Source organism: Anguilla anguilla, chromosome 16 (genome assembly GCF_013347855.1).
Source record: "Anguilla anguilla isolate fAngAng1 chromosome 16, fAngAng1.pri, whole genome shotgun sequence".
NCBI lineage: Eukaryota > Metazoa > Chordata > Actinopteri > Anguilliformes > Anguillidae > Anguilla > Anguilla anguilla.
In genome coordinates this window covers 14,643,713-14,661,663 of record NC_049216.1, presented here as the reverse complement: position 1 = coordinate 14,661,663, position 17,951 = coordinate 14,643,713, and the positions used below count along the sequence as shown (strand labels likewise).

General features: G+C 49.8%; 2 protein-coding genes across 9 annotated transcripts in view; one reads left to right on the top strand and one right to left on the bottom strand.

Annotated features, from left to right (window-relative positions):
* fanci (FA complementation group I) overlaps positions 1–3,610 on the top strand; it is a 16,057-nt gene extending 12,447 nt beyond the window's left edge. For all 8 annotated transcript variants that reach the window (XM_035396175.1, XM_035396173.1, XM_035396174.1 and 5 more), the window contains 10 exons: positions 106–233; positions 575–640; positions 747–843; positions 1,010–1,194; positions 1,311–1,367; positions 1,540–1,599; positions 1,712–1,780; positions 2,548–2,643; positions 2,805–2,891; positions 3,174–3,610. In XM_035396175.1, the coding sequence (XP_035252066.1) occupies positions 106–233; positions 575–640; positions 747–843; positions 1,010–1,194; positions 1,311–1,367; positions 1,540–1,599; positions 1,712–1,780; positions 2,548–2,643; positions 2,805–2,891; positions 3,174–3,236 (908 nt within the window). In that variant the 3' untranslated portion in view covers positions 3,237–3,610. The remainder of the gene's footprint in view (positions 1–105; positions 234–574; positions 641–746; positions 844–1,009; positions 1,195–1,310; positions 1,368–1,539; positions 1,600–1,711; positions 1,781–2,547; positions 2,644–2,804; positions 2,892–3,173) is intronic.
* On the bottom strand, positions 3,017–17,951 carry polg (polymerase (DNA directed), gamma). The gene is made up of 23 exons (XM_035396176.1): positions 17,820–17,951; positions 16,563–17,182; positions 15,779–15,974; positions 15,422–15,589; positions 14,716–14,862; positions 14,179–14,258; positions 13,822–14,004; positions 12,856–12,998; positions 12,215–12,338; positions 11,906–12,127; positions 11,581–11,692; positions 10,532–10,603; positions 10,294–10,407; positions 9,892–10,052; positions 9,436–9,489; positions 9,093–9,210; positions 7,879–8,014; positions 7,540–7,786; positions 7,177–7,299; positions 6,894–7,062; positions 4,201–4,409; positions 3,912–4,072; positions 3,017–3,450 (listed from the first exon to the last, which is right to left on the bottom strand). Exons 2-23 carry the CDS (start codon positions 17,135–17,137, stop codon positions 3,377–3,379), a joined length of 3,588 nt encoding a protein of 1,195 aa, XP_035252067.1. The 5' UTR covers positions 17,138–17,182; positions 17,820–17,951; the 3' UTR covers positions 3,017–3,376.

Here is a 17,951-nt window from a genome sequence, read left to right as displayed (position 1 = left end):
TGTTGTGTGCCATTAAAAAAATATACCATGCTGTCAAGCCGTGTGATAGCGGGGCGGGGTTAGTGCACAGGTTTGATTGACAGGTTTTTTTATCCCACCCCCTAGAGGACGTGGCTTTCTGTAAGGCACTGCTGTCTCTGCTGTTCCGGCTGCATGCTCTGTATAAGAGCCCCGTGACTGTGCTGTGGGAGCTCTGCCAGGACATCCACGGAGAGCTGGGGGACATTGATCAGGTATGGACTGAAGCCCTCTAACACTGACACTGTCCCTTCTAACACTGACACTCATACCTCTCACATCAACATTCCCCTCTAATACAAACACTTCCCTCTAACAACAGCACTCCTCTCCAACACTTAACACCCTCTCCTCTAACACTAGCATTGTCCCCTGCAACACTAAACACTGTTCGCTCTAATACAAACACCCTCTAACACTTAACACTGTACCCTCTAACACTAAGGCTTTCTCCCTCTAATACTAACTCCCTCCCCCTCCCAACACCAACACTCTCTCTCCCCCTCTAACACCAACACTTGTGCTGCAGTTTAGCTGTCCTCTTATCCCCACACAGGATGTGGAAGTGGAGAAGCAGTCTCACTTCGCCATAGTGAACCTGAAGACTGCCCCGCCCACTGCGGTGAGTGCTCCGCCCCTCATGGCCCAGGACGAGATCAGGATTGGATCAGTGCTGACCATGTCCTGGGACAGATCAGCAGTGATCCGTCTCTACCATGTTGCTCCAGATCCTGGTTCTGACGCAAGTGGGTCGGATCCTGGACGAGGTCGACTGGCTGATCGCTAAGAAGAAGGGGCAGCTGGGAACGGAGCAAGGGAACTCGGGTAGGCCACGCCCTCCGTGTGCGTGCGTGCGTGTGCACGTTGCAGTGGGTGATGTTTGGGGTGTGTCTGGTATACAGTTAAAGTGCATGTGATGATGCATGTCATTAGGGGATGTGTATGACCGCTGTTGGAGGAATATGTGAGTGACGGCTCATGGGGTGTACAGAGGGGGCCACACAGGTGGGGGCGCAGCAGGACCCCGTGGAGAAGGCGGTGACGTTGCAGATGGGGACGCTGCTGACCGCGCTGAACGAGCTGGTTCAGACCGCCCTGCCCCCCGGACCCTGCACCATCACCCTGCTGAGGACGCTGGGCCACACCTACACCATCCTCACCACCCTCATCAAATACGTGAGTCCCTGCCCTGTCCCGGCCAGTAGGCCCACAGTGGGCAGCGCCTAGGCTGTGCTGAGGTGGGTGGGACTAAAGGTGAACCCAGTAACCTGTTAACCTCTGCCTCTCCACAGTACATCCAGCGCTCCTCCACCCAGGCTGCCGGCCTTCCTTCCCGGATCGAGAAACTGGTTCGTTTCTCTGCTGCTGTAAAATGTGCAATCACCTGCCCCACCCCCTCCACATACCTGCCCCACCCCCTCCACACACCTGCCCTGTCCCCTCCACACACCTGCCCTGTCCCCTCTGCACACCTTCCCCGCCCCCTCCGCACACCTTACACTCCGACCTCTGTTTGTTCAGGTGAAGCTGTCTGGGTCCCACCTCACGCCACAGTGCTACTCCTTCATCACCTACGTACAGGTAAGACCTGGTCTTCTCACTCGGGGACACTCAGTTAGCGTTGCCTGTATTTAGCAGCAAGTCCTCACTTTCTGAAGAGCGCTCGGCTGATTGATGACGCTGTTTCTGACAGAGCGAGGACCCGACTGCAGGCGGAGAGAAGAAGAAAAAGAAGAAGGAAGAAGGAGTGGCTGCTGCTTCGGTATGGAACATCCTGTGTTATTAAACGCCATGGGTAAATTAGGGGTGCACCAAGGCACTAAGGCCATATATTCTTCATTCATTTCCCCTGATGGCATATACTCTGGGTCACTCCCAGTGTGGATTCCTACAGTGTGTGCTTCTATGGTAGTGGCTGTCTTAACAAGTGGTCAAAATCCTCCCACATCCTTCTGGGGGGTGGAGCTTAGGCCTATGTCATATCACAAAAATCCACGTGTGTTACAGTAACCAGGTGTATGGTAACGGACCTAACACTGAGCCACATTCACCCCAACTTCAAAGATACAGTTGAATACATAGCGAAATAAAAAGATGAACAGAGCTTATTACGCAGCTAGGCAGGGAGCTGCAGTGTATCTGTCCTAAAGAAGCAGAAAGCATATACACAAGCACAGTGCAGGGTCTCACCGGGCAGCTAGTGTGCAGATCCAAAACTCGGTGGAAACGGTCCTCTCTTCAAAGTCTGGCCACCAATCCCTCACAGATGTTTCAAAATGGGAATTGGGGGAAATCACTGACTGCCTGTGGCAACCTGCACTCTTTCCCAAAATAGATTTCTATAACTACGCAGAAATAACACGTAGGCTGCAGCAGGCAGTCTAACAAGCACGCTGTAGAGAATGTGGTAAGCGCAGAGTTCACCATGTCATCAGGAGCAGCACACGGCAGACACAGCAAAGCGAGGCACAAAGCAGGGGAGACAGGAATGCAGCACCTGTTAAACATAAAGGGCTGTTTCCCCTGCAGGCTAAAGTTCTTCGTGAGTCCAGGGCCATTCCCAGCTTGATCTTCAGTATTGAACAGTACGAGAAATTTCTCATCGTCCTCTCTAAGAAGTCCAAGGTACGTCCAGTCATAGTTCCATAACACATTTTGTTTCAGCTAACAGAAATGTAAGTGCAGCCAAAGACTTGACTGCTTTGGCCGTTTCCTGATGGAGATGGGCTGCTCATAGCAAGTCACGGCTGCAGGAAATGCACTTAAACCCTCTGCGCCCCCTGCAGGTAAAACTCATGCAGTACATGAAGCTCAGCACTTCCAGAGACTTTCGCATCAACGGCACAACGCTGGAGGCTGTGCTACAGGAACAGGTTCGGCTCCCCTGACCCTTGACCCTAACTGCATGCTCACTGAAATGTGACCTTTGACCCTGATCCTTAACCCTGACCACCCACAGAGATGCTGCGAACCACTCCCAAAAACCATAGCACACCACTTTTAACACACCACTCTGTTAATTCTTTTATTATATTTACAGTATATTGACAGGCTGTACGCAATGTGGCTCCAGGCATTTCGATGAATAGGCTGCGTATGTCTGATTTCTGCATTTATGCCAGTCCCACGCATTGAGTCGAGCACGTTTGTTTCAGACTGCAGTCTCTCAGGAGTCTGAAGAGAGCCAGAGGCCTCAGAAAAAGAGAAGGAAGCAGTGAGTGCTGTCCAGCCCTGCTCGGCCTACGCTGATTGGCTGCTCCATCATTCCGCCTCTCACAGTGGACGTTGGTTGGCTGCTTCGTTACTAGGCCTTGCACATCGGAACTCTGATTGGCTACCGTTTTTTTTCGTAAATCGGTTAGTTTTTTTGTGTCCCTCTGGCCAGAGAACCCTGAGTGATCTTAATGATCTGATAAATGTCCAGAGCCTCACCTGTAAAAGAGTAAGATGTTACCAATGTCAAACACTGATAAAATATTCATACCTGAATATTAGAGTGAATGAAATAGGAACAGTGTGTTAAAATTGTCTCTCAAGGTTTTGTTATGATTTAAAAGCTAAAGTATTAAAGTTTGCCCTTCTATGCACCATAGTTCTACTTGTTTTTATGAAGAAACAACAATTAGTATATGTGCGGGGTGTAGGTAGTGTTTGGGTATAAGTGAAGGGTGGCAGGCCTTAATTGAAGAGAATATATTGCAGCATACTGTAAATAGGTGGGAGAATATAAAATATAAAAAATATTTAACAGCAATGCATTTACATATATGTATATTGCAATAACCACAGCAAACTTATAAAAACCTACATAGTGAAGCACAGGAATTGTGAATGTGACAGTTGACAGGTGGTGTATGCAGGGTGTAGGTACTGTGCGTAGGTGGGGCCCTCACCCTGCAGCAGCCCATATCTGCGCTGGAGGCCCGTGGGGTTGGACGGGGTCCTGCAGTCCATGTGGACCTCCTTGCGCAGACACTGATCGATATCCACTGCGCTGAAGAAGGCCACCGACTGGGGAAGGTCCAGCATTCCCAGCTTATAGGAGAACATGCACCTGGGGAGAGAGAGAGAAAGAGACAGACCAGTCACCACTGCACCAAGGAGGAATACCAGTCACTGCAACACCAGGGAGAGTAGAAGAACACCAGCTGTACAGCAGATGCGGCTGCAGGCGGCACTGACCGCGTGAGCAGGTTGGTGATCTGCAGAGCCAGGGCGGCGCGGTAGCGGTCCTCTGTTCTGACAAGGTAGCGCACCTCATCGTGGATGCTGATGCAGAAGCGCCCGTCAATGTCGTACTCCTCAAACAGCCAGCGCATGGACACCAGCATCAGGTGCAGGTAGTCCACTGCTGAGCTCTGTACCACCCAGTTCACCCGGCTGGTGATGAACTGAGACACACAGGGAGGGAGAGATCCAGCATACCAGTATGGAGGTGGACTGGACAAATCACATCATGGCCTGTATGTATATTTGTGCGGTTGGGGTGTGTGTGTGTAAGTGCGGTTGGGGGATGTGTGTGTGTGTGTATATTAGTGTGGTTGGGGTGTGTGTGTGTGTGTGTATATTAGTGCGGTTGGGGGGTGTGTGTGTGTGTGTAAGTGCGGTTGGGGGGTGTGTGTGTGTGTATTGGTGCGGTTGGGGGGGGTGTGTGCGTGTATATTAGTGCGGTTGGGGGGGTGTGTGTATTAATGTGGTTGGGGTGTGTGTGTGTGTGTATTAGTGCGGTTGGGGGGGTGGGGTGTGTGTAAGTGCGGTTGGGGGGGCGTGTGTGTATTAGTGTGGTTGGGGGGTGTGTGTGTGTGTGTATATTAGTGCGGTTGGGGGGGGTGTGCGTGTATATTAGTGCAGTTGGGGGGGGTGTGTGTGTGTATTAGTGCGGTTGGGGGGTGTGTGTGTGTGTGTATATGAATGCGGTTGGGGGGGTGTGTGTGTGTGTATATTAGTGCGGTTGGGGGGGCGTGTGCGTGTATATGAATGCGGTTGGGGGGGTGTGTGTGTATATTAGTGCGGTTGGGGTGTGTGTGTGTGTGTGTGTATATTAGTGCGGTTGGGGTGCGTGTGTGAGCGTGTGTATATTAGTGCGGTTGGGGTGCGTGTGTGAGCGTGTGTGTATATTAGTGCGATTGGGGTGCGTGTGTGAGCGTGTGTATATTAGTGCGGTTGGGGTGCGTGTGTGAGCGTGTGTGTATATTAGTGCGGTTGGGGTGTGTGTGTGTGTGTGTGTATATTAGTGCGGTTGGGGTGCGTGTGTGAGCGTGTGTATATTAGTGCGGTTGGGGTGCGTGTGTGTGTGTGTATATTAGTGCGGTTGGGGTGCGTGTGTGAGCGTGTGTATATTAGTGCGGTTGGGGTGCGTGTGTGAGCGTGTGTATATTAGTGCGGTTGGGGTGCGTGTGTGAGCGTGTGTATATTAGTGCGGTTGGGGTGCGTGTGTGAGCGTGTGTGTATATTAGTGCGATTGGGGTGCGTGTGTGAGCGTGTGTATATTAGTGCGGTTGGGGTGCGTGTGTGAGCGTGTGTGTATATTAGTGCGGTTGGGGTGTGTGTGTGTGTGTGTGTATATTAGTGCGGTTGGGGTGCGTGTGTGAGCGTGTGTATATTAGTGCGGTTGGGGTGCGTGTGTGTGTGTGTATATTAGTGCGGTTGGGGTGCGTGTGTGAGCGTGTGTATATTAGTGCGGTTGGGGTGCGTGTGTGAGCGTGTGTATATTAGTGCGGTTGGGGTGCGTGTGTGAGCGTGTGTATATTAGTGCGGTTGGGGTGCGTGTGTGAGCGTGTGTATATTAGTGCGGTTGGGGTGCGTGTGTGAGCGTGTGTATATTAGTGCGGTTGGGGTGCGTGTGTGAGCGTGTGTATATTAGTGCGGTTGGGGAGCGTGTGTATATTAGTGCGGTTGGGGTTCGTGTGTGAGTGTGTATATTAATGCGGTTGGGGGGGCGTGTGCGTGTATATGAATGCGGTTGGGGGGGTGTGCGTGTGTGAGCGTGTGTATATTAGTGCGGTTGAGGTGCGTGTGTGAGCGTGTGTATATTAGTGCGGTTGGGGTGCGTGTGTGAGCGTGTGTATATTAGTGCGGTTGGGGTGCGTGTGTGAGCGTGTGTATATTAGTGCGGTTGGGGTGCGTGTGTGAGCGTGTGTATATTAATGCGGTTGGGGTGCGTGTGTGAGCGTGTGTATATTAGTGCGGTTGGGGGGGCGTGTGCGTGTATATGAATGCGGTTGGGGGGGTGTGCGTGTGTGTGTGTGTGTGTATTAGTGCGGTTGGGGTGCGTGTGTGAGCGTGTGTATATTAGTGCGGTTGGGGTGCGTGTGTGAGCGTGTGTGTGTGTGTATATTAGTGCGGTTGGGGTGCGTGTGTGAGCGTGTGTATATTAGTGCGGTTGGGGTGCGTGTGTGAGCGTGTGTGTATATTAGTGCGGTTGGGGTGCGTGTGTGAGCGTGTGTATATTAGTGCGGTTGGGGTGCGTGTGTGAGCGTGTGTATATTAGTGCGGTTGGGGTGCGTGTGTGAGCGTGTGTGTATATTAGTGCGGTTGGGGTGCGTGTGTGAGCGTGTGTATATTAGTGCGGTTGGGGTGCGTGTGTGAGCGTGTGTATATTAGTGCGGTTGGGGTGCGTGTGTGAGCGTGTGTATATTAGTGCGGTTGGGGTGCGTGTGCGAGCGTGTGTATATTAGTGCGGTTGGGGTGCGTGTGCGAGCGTGTGTATATTAGTGCGGTTGGGGTGCGTGTGTGAGCGTGTGTATATTAGTGCGGTTGGGGGGGTGTGCGTGTGTGTGTATATGAATGCGGTTGGGGGGGTGTGCGTGTGTGTGTGTGTGTATATTAGTGCGGTTGGGGTGCGTGTGTGAGCGTGTGTGTGTGTTATTTCTCACCTCGTTGTTGACGGTGCGCGGCTCCAGGGCGCGGCTGATGCGGCAGCCCAGGACCGGGGTGCTGGGCTCTGCGGACTGCGCGATGCTCTCCAGCTTATTAAACATGGCCGACTCCGTCCCGCCCGCCCACACCCGCTTCCCTGCAATATCCCAACGCCCGCGCCTCGACCTGCGGAAGCAAGCGGCACAGACATTGCCCCCTGCTGCTCAAAGTGCCTCACACCACCCTACTGCCCACAGGACACTGCCCCCTGCTGGTGAGCGGCACTCCACAGCGACTCGCCTCTGGGCAGCCAGGTTATTGATCCTGCGCAGCTCCTGCAGAGAAATGCTGCCGTCCTCCTCCTGCTCCACCTCCAGCCCCAGCTCTCTCACCAGCCACTCCCCGTCCTCCGACAGCTGGTACCTGTGCGCACACACCATCTTTACTGTAGTCTGTGGAGTGCGTACACACAGTGTCGTAGCATACAAAATCCATTTCATTTTTTCCTGATTTTCAGATTTCTTTGGTTTCAATTTCCCTGATTTTTGATCTCCTGATTATCGCGCAAGTCATTTTTCTTTGCTGTATTCACTTCAGCAGTACAAAACTTTTATTTTGAAATAAAGACCTTTCTGACACCTGCATGCGGGCAGAAGCGGGTACCTGCGGATGCCCTTGGTGATGGCGTACATGTGCCGGGCTTTGGCGGCGGCGTCCGTCTGGCTGAGCCGGTGGTTGAACTGCATGAGCAGGCGCTCGGCGAAGGGCTGGCCGGCGCCGTAGATGCGGCCGTAGTTGAAGACCTTGGCCTGCTCGCGGCTGATCCCCGCCGCCTCCGCCGTGCGGCTGTGCAGGTCCGTGCCGTCGCTCTTCTTCCCCTGCAGGGTCATCCAGCCAAACGCTGTGCAGCCTGCAGACACGCCCCCGCGTCAGCACGCCCGGGACACACCCCCCCACCCCCACGCTACGGCCGGAAGTCAGGTGACCTGTGTGTCAGATTACCGTGGAGACCAGCGAAGTGCGCCTCTCCCAGGAGCGCAGCGATCCACAGCTCCTGAGAGTCCACGTCTGCCCCGACCAGGTGGTACCCGGGAGGCACCTGCACCATCGCCTTCAGCTCGCTGCCGACCCGATCGCCCTGCAGAAACACAGCACGCCATCAGCCTACACCATAAGCACCACCTATAGCACAGCACCACCACACTACACCATAACCACCTATACCACAGCACCGTCAAACGCAGCACCACCACACTACACCATAACCACCTATACCACACACAGCACCATCACACTACACCATAACCACCTATACCACACACAGCACCATCACACTACACCATAACCACACAGCACCATCACACTATACCATAACCATCTATACCATAACCCCCATACCACACACAGCACCATCATACAACACCATAACCACCATACCACACAGCACCATCACACTACACCATAAGCACCATACCACACAGCACCACCATACTGCACCATAACCACCACCTATACCATACTCAGCACCACTGCACAACATGATAAGCATCTATACCACATAGCACCAGGGCATTACAATATAACCACCACCTTTACCACACACAGCACCATCATACTACACCATAACCACCACCTATACCACACAGCACCATCAAACTACACCATAACCACCTATACCACACACAGCACCATCACACTACACCATAACCACCTATACCACACAGCACCATCAATACTAGGGCTGGGCGATATACCACAACAATAATTGGTTCCTTTTTTCAGAGCGCAGTAACAATCATTGCCACCATGTGGTGTATTGCCTTTCTTTTTGTCTTTTATCATCTTTTACTTATGCCTGACGCAGAAGGAAATATCCAAACTTCAGAGGCCACGTAAAATGCATCCATAAAAAAACTTCACCACTGATATCAATGTGATGTTTTTCCCCAGAAGCATTTCACATGGCTTCTGAAGTTTAGATATTTACTACCGTATCCGTTATGATTTTTTTCAAAAAGACAAAAGAAAGCCAATATGTGGGGTGGCCGCAATGATTGTTATTATGCTCAAAAAAATATTTAATAATCATCATTGTGGGATATCACCCAGCCCAAATCTATACCACACAAGTAGCATCACACCACAATGTAACCACCACCTATACCACACGCACACTCCTCTATACCCATCTGACCCCTCCCCCTCCCCTCCCTTACCCGGGCATTGCTGGCAGTCAGCCAGGTGGGCTCCACAGCTCTGCGTGTGACCGTTCCCGCGGTGACCACCTGGGGCAGGATGGCCCCGTACTGCCCCTCCTCGTCATAGTCGGCGTGTCTGAGGGACGGGACGCAGGAGCTCAGCTGCACTTAGTGCCAGCGCACAGACTGAAGCAGGGCCAGGCCTCTGCTCGGAAATGATCAGCTAAACAGCACTAAAACGTTTTCCCAATGATAGGAGAACAGGAGGAATGCCAGAGGGGAGTAAGAGTGATGTGGGAATCGACATGCGACACTGTTCTGCATGAAGCACAGTGAGAGCATCGCTGGCGTAGAGTCGCACCTGCTGACGGTCCGCGGCAGCTCCCCCTTCCTCAGCCAAACCACCTTCTGTGAGCTGTGGAGGAAGGAGGAAGAGCCCGTTAACGTCACTGAACACAGAGCCCGTTAACGTCACTGAACACAGAGCCCGTTAACGTCACTGAACACAGAGCCCGTTAACGTCACTGAACACAGAGCCCGTTAACGTCACTGAACACGAAAACCGTTAACGTCACTGAACACAGAGCCCGTTAACGTCACTGAACACAGAGCCCGTCAACGTCACTGAACACAGAGCCCGTTAACGTCACTGAACACAGAGCCCGTTAACGTCACTGAACACAGAGCCCGTTAACGTCACTGAACACAGAGCCCGTTAACGTCACTGAACACAGAGCCCGTTAACGTCACTGAACACAGAGCCCGTTAATGTCACTGAACACGGAGCCCCGAGCGCAGGAGTTACCGCATGCGCTACCTGATGCGTTTGTGCGCGTTCCTCCAGAACGAGATCATCTTGTTGATCTCCAGAGCTCGGGTAGCGCTGGTGCCCCCGCGCCCCGCCTGCAAAGTGCCGTCCTCCATCTTGGACAAGAAGTCCTTAGCGAACGGGCTTCCCACGTTGTTATCATTCCCGTCCTGCCAACAGACCACAAAGGTTGAGCCAGCTTCCATGAGCACACAAACGTGTGAGTGTGAGAGTGTAAGTGTTTGTGTGTGTGTGTGTGTGTGTGTGCTTTAAGGACAGTGCATGTGTGTGTGTGAGAGCTTGTGAGAGCATATTTATGAGTCAGTGTGAGTATTTACCTGTGTGTGTACAAATGAGTGTGTATGCATGAAAATGTACATATATGCAAGTGACTTTGTGTAAGTATCTCACCTTATGAGGTAGTTTAAAAAACCAGCAGCCTGGGATATTGACATCATTGTGTGGTCCGTTACCATGGTGATAGGGACACTGGCTCTCCCCCTGGAGTTTTGGATGCCCTCGCTCCTGTGACAGAGACCAAGAGTGTACAGCCATGAATCTTCCAGAAAGACCTGCAGAGAACTATCAGGGAGACTTTCAGAGTAGACATGAATGGTCCAGAGAGACCCAACAGAAGAATATCCTATACCTCTGTCCCCCTGTGTTTCTTAGCCACAGTGTCTTCCTCATTGACACTGTCCAGGTGACTCAGCACCTCCACCTGTAGGCAAAAAGAGGAAATGCATTGTAGCCGCTGCTGATCTGGACATAACCTTATCAAAACTGAACTAGTCTCATTCACAGGCAGCATGTCCACCCCTAGGCTTAAATAACACTACTTTGGCATGTTGTGAAGCAATTTATTCGGTTTACAGTCAGTCCAATAAGTAAGCACCACCTGTTCCTCACTTCCTTAAAGTTCATCCATGTTTAAATATTGTTTCCATTTTTCTGTAACCTCTTGCCTTTGCAATAAATGTTATAACAATATAACTGCATTTTTATTGAAACATGCTAGCTAATGTAATCCAAAACACTAATTAAAATTCCAGCAATTTTCTTGCATTAAGTTGCACCCATACTCAGTACACTGTGCCTGGTCACGATCCTGTGTATAAAATGGCATTCAGTAGTAACTGAATATTTATTTCTGCAATCTGCATGACATTTAATAAGTGTTACAAGGGGCAGTTGTGGAGGTAAGTTTCTGCAGCTTACCTCCAGTCGATTCACGTTCTCAGCAGCAATATCCTTAGTCAGACACTGACTACAGCAGTGGTCTCCAATCCTGGTCCTGGAGAGCTACAGGGTCTGCTGGTTTTCATAGTGACTCTGCACTTCATGAATCAATTAGAGCAGTTGATTACACAGTTAACTCAACTCACCTGGTGTCTTGGGTCTCAATTGGGTGCTGATTTTAAGGTGAAAACAAAAACCAGCAGACCCTGTAGCTCTCCAGGACCAGGGTTGGAGACCACTGGACTACAGCATATTGGTTGTGAATTTACCACCCTCAACTATGATTTGTCACATCAAATGATTGACGGGGACGATGAGCTCAACTCCTCCTCACTGGAGGATGGGCTCGTCCTCAAACAAACTGCTTTTACAGCCAGGTATCACATCCACAAGGACATAAAAAAATGCTCACTAGCTAGGCTAGCCTTGAACGCGACCCCAGGAACGCGGCTCACCTACCGTCTGCCACACGCTGCTGTCCGTCAACATGTAGTCATCCGAGAGCGGCCTGTCATCGTGTTGCCACGACTCCCGACTCTCACAGCTCTGCCTGTACACGCCCTCAATGGCCCTGCGCAGAGGGCCAACATTCTTATTTTACCAACATTCAGAACAAATTTCTTCAGTCAACTGACTGTATGTTTTAGCTAGTAACGTGTTTCATAGTACTATAGTACTATATCTCCAGGGCTGTTCTTTCCTTCAGCAGCATGTCTAGTGTTAAAGTATGTGAATCAGACATGTGGCCCAGGTGTGTCCCCGTCCCGCTTGCGCCCGGCTCTACCTGTGAGGACACGCGGCCCCCTCGCCAAGGTCCTCCTCCTGCAGGTTGTCCCTGCGACCGGGGACCAGGTACCCCCAGCCGTGCCGCTCCACGTAGTGCAGGGGGAAGCCGTCCCAGCGCAGCCCCATCAGTTTGGGAGTGACCCTCATCTGCAAGCTGATCAGCCCGGGCCCGGGGGACCACGCCTCCTCCGACATCTTCAGACACAGCTTACGGTACCACCTGGAGAGAGGGGATGTGAGTGTGGCCTCTGCTTTGGAAAGAGTGTCGTGTGTTGAACCCGGACCGGTTGTGGAGGGCAGTACTCACGCTGGATGCCCGGGAAGGTGCTGGCTCTTCTTGGGTAAGCGGCTAACGGTCTCCTTCAATCGCTCCAGTGATGCTCTGCCAGCTGGGGGCGCTGTTCCTTCCTCATCCATGGGTGGGCCTGGGTCTGATTAACACCCAACATGAGTACTCTGCCCTACATTGAACAGCTGTACTGTGCACTACACTCAACTCACTGCATACTGCACTATAACCACAGAACACTGTGCTAAACTTGTGGCATTGCAGATGCAAGGCAGTGTGTGGAGATGGTAGTACTGTAAATACATTGTGTGATGATGTAGTGCAGTAGATATAGTGGGTAGTGATGGTAGTGCTGTAACTGCAGTGTGTGATGATATAGTGCAGTAGATATAGTGGGTAGTGACTGTAGTGCTGTAAATGCAGTGTGTGTTGACAAAGTGCAGTAGATGTAGTGGGTAGTGACTGTAGTGCTGTAAATGCAGTGTGTGTTGATGAAGTGCAGTAGATGTAGTGGGTAGTGATGGTAGTGCTGTAAATGCAGTGTGTGTTGATGAAGTGCAGTGGATGTAGTGGGTAGAGATGGGATTGCTGTAAATGTAGTGCGTGAAGACATAATGCTGTAGATGTTGTGTGTCTTGTTGTAGTGCAGTAGGCTGTACCTTGGTCCCAGTCAGCCATAGTGCTGCTGTCTGCAGGGGTCTCAGGTGTAACTGGCTGCTTCTTCTTCCTGACCGGTGACTTTTTCTGCTTAAACTCCTGCACATCCCACTCCAGATCCCATAGCCAAGGGTCCTCTTTAAATCTGAGAGTCAATATGCATACACATGCACCCACAATAAGTGTGAATTCAGGCAATGCAATAAAACATGTTACAAAATTCAAAAGCAACAAATAAATACATTTTGAAGAGATTTGGTCCCCAATAATCAAATTTTCCATTGAATTTGCCTGTTAACTAGTTCTACACACATGACACTGACTTTTGGCTACCCAACTAAAAATATACTAATTTTCCTTTTTTTAATTTTATTTATAAAATATATTTCCTTTTTTGCATTTGTTTTTAGCTTTTTGAACATAGTACTGCTTTTGTTTTATACATCTAGGGCAGTGGTTCTCAAACTCGGTCCTGGGGGACCCCTGTGTATGCTGGTTTTCATTCCAACCTCAACAACAATCCCAGAATTTTAACAAGCTGTTAATTTTTCTTAATTAGGTGCTTTTCATGTTTTAGAGCTGGGGTCCCCAGTCTTAAACAGAAAGGGTCCAGTGTGGGTGCACACACCTGATCCTGATTCTACTAATCAAGGTGTTCAGCAGTGACTCTAGTGATTGATTAGTGGAATCAGGTGTGCGCACCCACACTGGCCCTTTCTGGAACCCCAGCTTTAAAACATGAAAAGCACCTAATTAAGAAAAATTAACAGCTTGTTAAAATTCTGGGATTGCTGTTGAGGTTGGAATGAAAACCAGCATACACAGGGATCCCCAGGACCGAGTCTGAGAACCACTGATCTAGGGGGAGTGCCTTCCTCAGCGGTGGTAATATATGCAAAACTATAACAACAAAGTGTGAAATACACAGTGATGCACGGAATGTTCCACAAGCCGTTCCGCTGCCTCACCGCTGCTCCTCGATCAGGTGGCAGGCGTCATCCGCCAGGTTCATCAGAGACTTCTTCATCTCCCTCTGCAGCTCCTCAAACGTGCCCTGGGCTTCCTCCAAATACCGCTCCCAGTTTTGATTGACGGGTAGGTAGGACACGCCCATTTCCAGCATCCCTGCGAATGTGACCGGGTGGGGACACCTGAAGGGGAGAGGAGCAGTGTGTGTCTTTGCGTCTGAGTGAGCACTGTACAGAGGAGGAGTGTGTGTCTCTTTGTCTGAGTGAGCACTGTACAGAAGAGAAGTGTGTGTATCTGTGTCTGAGTGAGCACTGTACAGAGGAGAAGTGTGGCAGCGTCCAGCCAAGGTTCCTCACCTCTCCATAAAGAGGGGTAGCTGTTCTGTGAACACTTGGTGTGTGGACTGGACATCAAGGGCACAGTACCTCATCAGCTCCTGCAGAGGGCGCCACAGAGCAAAGGTATCAAAGGCTTATTAGACCCTCTCATGCTCACTTTCACACCTAGAACAACTTTGCTGCCGATAAAGTGATATGCCACAATGCTTAGCATTTCATTTGGAACAGGCACATTGCTTTAATGTATATGGTGTGTCTCCCAATAAAGTTCCCCATCTCCCTAAAAAATTTTTTGTGGGAAACCAGAAAATCCTTTTACTGTGTAATGTACTGTGTATTCATAGTCATAATTCAACACATAAATTTGAAAAATATGTAACTCTCATAGCCTGAGACGAACCCAACCAAAGTGCAAATAAAAATTAGCAATTTAAAACACATCCCAAAGCCAAGCGCTTTAAGTGACCTGGAATGCAGGGTAAAATGGGGGCGTGGCCTGGAGCGATATGAGGAGTGAGTGGGGTGACTTGGGGATCTTTTTAGGCTCTGTCTCACCTGGAAACTGTCTCTCACGTCCGCCATGCTGCCTTTGACAAAGATCTCCCGGGCCTCCTTCTCCAGCGGGGCTCCACCCACGTACAGAGCGTGCACGTCCGCGAGGTTATTCACACTGCTGAGCTCCACCCAGTCCCAACCGCCAATCTGCACACGTGCACACGCGCACACACACATGGGGTGCATTAAAGAGCATCAAAACATCATGTGACTGTTTTACATGTTACCAAACTGAACACGCAGATCACAGAACGCTGAGGGCACGGTGTCCCAAAATGTGATTACGTGCAGTACTTACGATGTCGCTGATGGCATACTTTAACTCACTGCAATATGCAACCCCGACCCCACCATACAGCAAACAGAGCTAACAGTTCTAACACAATGACACAGCCAGAAAACATCACCCGAGCGTTGCAAAACACAGCAAACCACTGAGCGAACATCCTATACAACAGACGGACCATTGAAAAAGTAGCAAAGTAAGTAAAAGCTATGTTGTATCCATTGAATAAGTCCAAATCCACTACAACATAATATATGAATACCCGATAGTTGAATAAATGAATATCACTCTCAGCTGCAATATTTCCTTTTTCCAAACTCGCAAATATGATTACTGACAGTGAGGATGCTGTTATTACTGACATTGTTATTATTCAGATTAACACAACATTAATTATCCACAGTAACATTTACAACTGACCGCTGGACCCTGCTTGCTCCGGCCAGCTTTCTTCAAGTGCTCTTTCACCTCCTGTAGACCACGCCTCTTTCCGTACTTTCTGGCCAACCAGAGGGAGCGCTGGAAGCCAGTCAGACCAGAGATGGCCATGTGTAGACTCATCGTGTCCAAGAAGCGCATTTTGGAACCCTGCACTCAACCAAACAAAGGCCAAGGACATGAATTTGTCTGATTATCAAACATGGACACACAAATCATCACCCAATAAACAAGTAATTTGCCAAACACTTATTCACAGTTCAAGGAAAGACCTGAAACCAGTCAGGGTCCATTTCATAAGGCTGAATGCAGCATTGCTGTGCATACAGTCTAACTCACCTTCAGCAGGTACTGCTCTTTGACATGAGCACGATCAAAACTGACATTGTGTCCCACCACCAGCCTTTCCTTCCACTGCCCTGCAGGGGGGCGACTGGTGTTGGGCGGAGTCTCCAGAGGAATGAGGTCACCCAGGGTCAGCTGACTAGACCAGGTGTACCTGTCTTCAATCAGCCTTCTACTGCACCAAGAGTACCTGCCACGACCCCACAAACCAGTTATGTTACACAGTAAAAGTAACTGCAAACAGCACTAAAAATCTAGTGCTGAACCTGTACACAAATGAGCAAGGGAATTCAATAAATCTGTGTGTTGGGCTGACGTATAATGGAGGAAGACTGCCTTGTGTTTATGTTGCTGTCATTAAGGAGAAATCAAGATCACCATAAATGGGTGTATGGACATACATGGCTTACAGATCATAATATAAATAATCATATTCAAACATAAGTGTTGACAATTTGTTATTGTAATTATAAGCCTGAGGTACACACCACAAGAGTACACACAGTTACCACACACTTCCTGGGACTTGAGAGAGGTATGCATTAAGTTTCCACACAAACAATTTTTGTTTTCCTCCATTTCACTTAGTTGGGCTTGAGGGAACATATTTGGGCCCGGCAAAAACAGTCAGACTGTGATTGGGTGAAATGGAATGCGCTCGGGTCAGTTATGAAAACAGCTACGACATAGCACACAAACAGCGAAGGCATGGAAACACAACTCGTGACTGAAAGCTCAGCAGTGTGTGCGTCACCGGGTGTACTCTATGTACTCTTACCAGGCAGTTGGAGAAACTGCCACAGCCAGTGTGGGGCAGTGTCCCTGTGACATGCACACCTCCACATCAAACACCAGAGCCAGCTCATCAGGGAATTCCACCCTGCTGGGTGCTCCATCTGGGCCATAGCGGGTCCAGCCCGTCTCCCAGGCCCAGTGCTCAGGTAAGGTGGGCAGAGGGGCCTGCAGCAGCAGGCTGGCTGCCTCCAGGTAAGGGAGGCTCTGCTTCTCGGCCAGGTTGCGAAAGTGCTGGTCAATGTCACTCCCGTACATGTCGGGCAGGCGCAGCTGCACATCGGGCAGAGGCGGAGTCTCTCGGGCCCACAGGTGGTGATTCTGCAGGTGCTTCACACTGCGCTCCACCTCTCGCACCCCGTGGCTCTCCACTTTTCCACGGAAAATCTGCTCGTGCAGGTTCCTGGACAGCATCTGGATCTTTAGTGGGTTGAATCGGGTCTCGGGCACCGGGTCATCCTGACGATGCTGTTTGGCTGAGGAACATCTGCTTCTGCTCAAAAAAGGCCTGCCCCCAAACTGACTGGACAGCAGCAACCTGGGTCCACGCTGCATTGCCATGTCGACGCGATCAACTAACACCAGCCTGAGGGCAACCACACGCTCCTGAAGAACATCACAGAAACTAGAATAGTATCCTCTCATTGGTGCATAAATACAATAACCCACATCTTTTAGACACAATCATGTTGACCTTAGGAAAGCAACAATACTTATTTTTTAATTATAAAACTTTTAATTAAGGTTTAAAATTATAAAATCGCTCTAACGCAATCTATGCAACAATCAGCCATACACTGAACCATATTTGCTAACATAGATATTTAAAAGGTGATAACTGGTAATTCATCAAAACAAAAAGGTTTCAATGACTTGTATTACAAATTCACATTCTCGACGTGATTAAACTAAATTTCTACACTAGTGTAAAACACATTTCACAGTTAGTCTCCAGTGCTTACATTTAGATCTAACTGTAATTCCAAGAATTCGCTATTTTGTTAACAAACTCTAGGTGACAGACGTACAGTATCAGAGTGCCTAACTCGCTTGTTGCACTCTTAAAAAATTAAGCTTCCAGTTAAGTGGCCATATTAAATGGAAAAAGCCTTTCATTTATGGATTCTTTCTTATCCACTCTGACGCTACCTAAACTAGTACCTCTGAGTTTCGAGCAGCCTAGCGCTCTACGCATTTAACTTACAGACACAGTTTACTAGCTAGCGTTAGGTGGCTTACTTACTTCATAAACAGCTACCAAACAGCCCCTCTTTGTTAGCTAAATATACAGCATGTTGTATTTTGGCCAGATCGCCATGCATGAGACGAGTTAGTTTCGCTACGCATAAACACGTCCGTGTCTGTGATATTTAAA

What these genes read in the sequence shown, in the direction of transcription:
- polg (XM_035396176.1), bottom strand. Translation starts at nt 17,137, where the DNA reads ATGGCAATGCAGCGTGGACCCAGGTTGCTGCTGTCCAGTCAGTTTGGG. An exon ending in AAGAGCAGTACCTGCTGAAG is followed by an intron (nt 15,590 to 15,778) that starts GTGAGTTAGACT and finishes GGTTGAGTGCAG; the next exon opens with GGTTCCAAAATGCGCTTCTT. An exon ending in ATCACCAAGGGCATCCGCAG is followed by an intron (nt 7,300 to 7,539) that starts GTACCCGCTTCT and finishes GTGTGCGCACAG; the next exon opens with GTACCAGCTGTCGGAGGACG.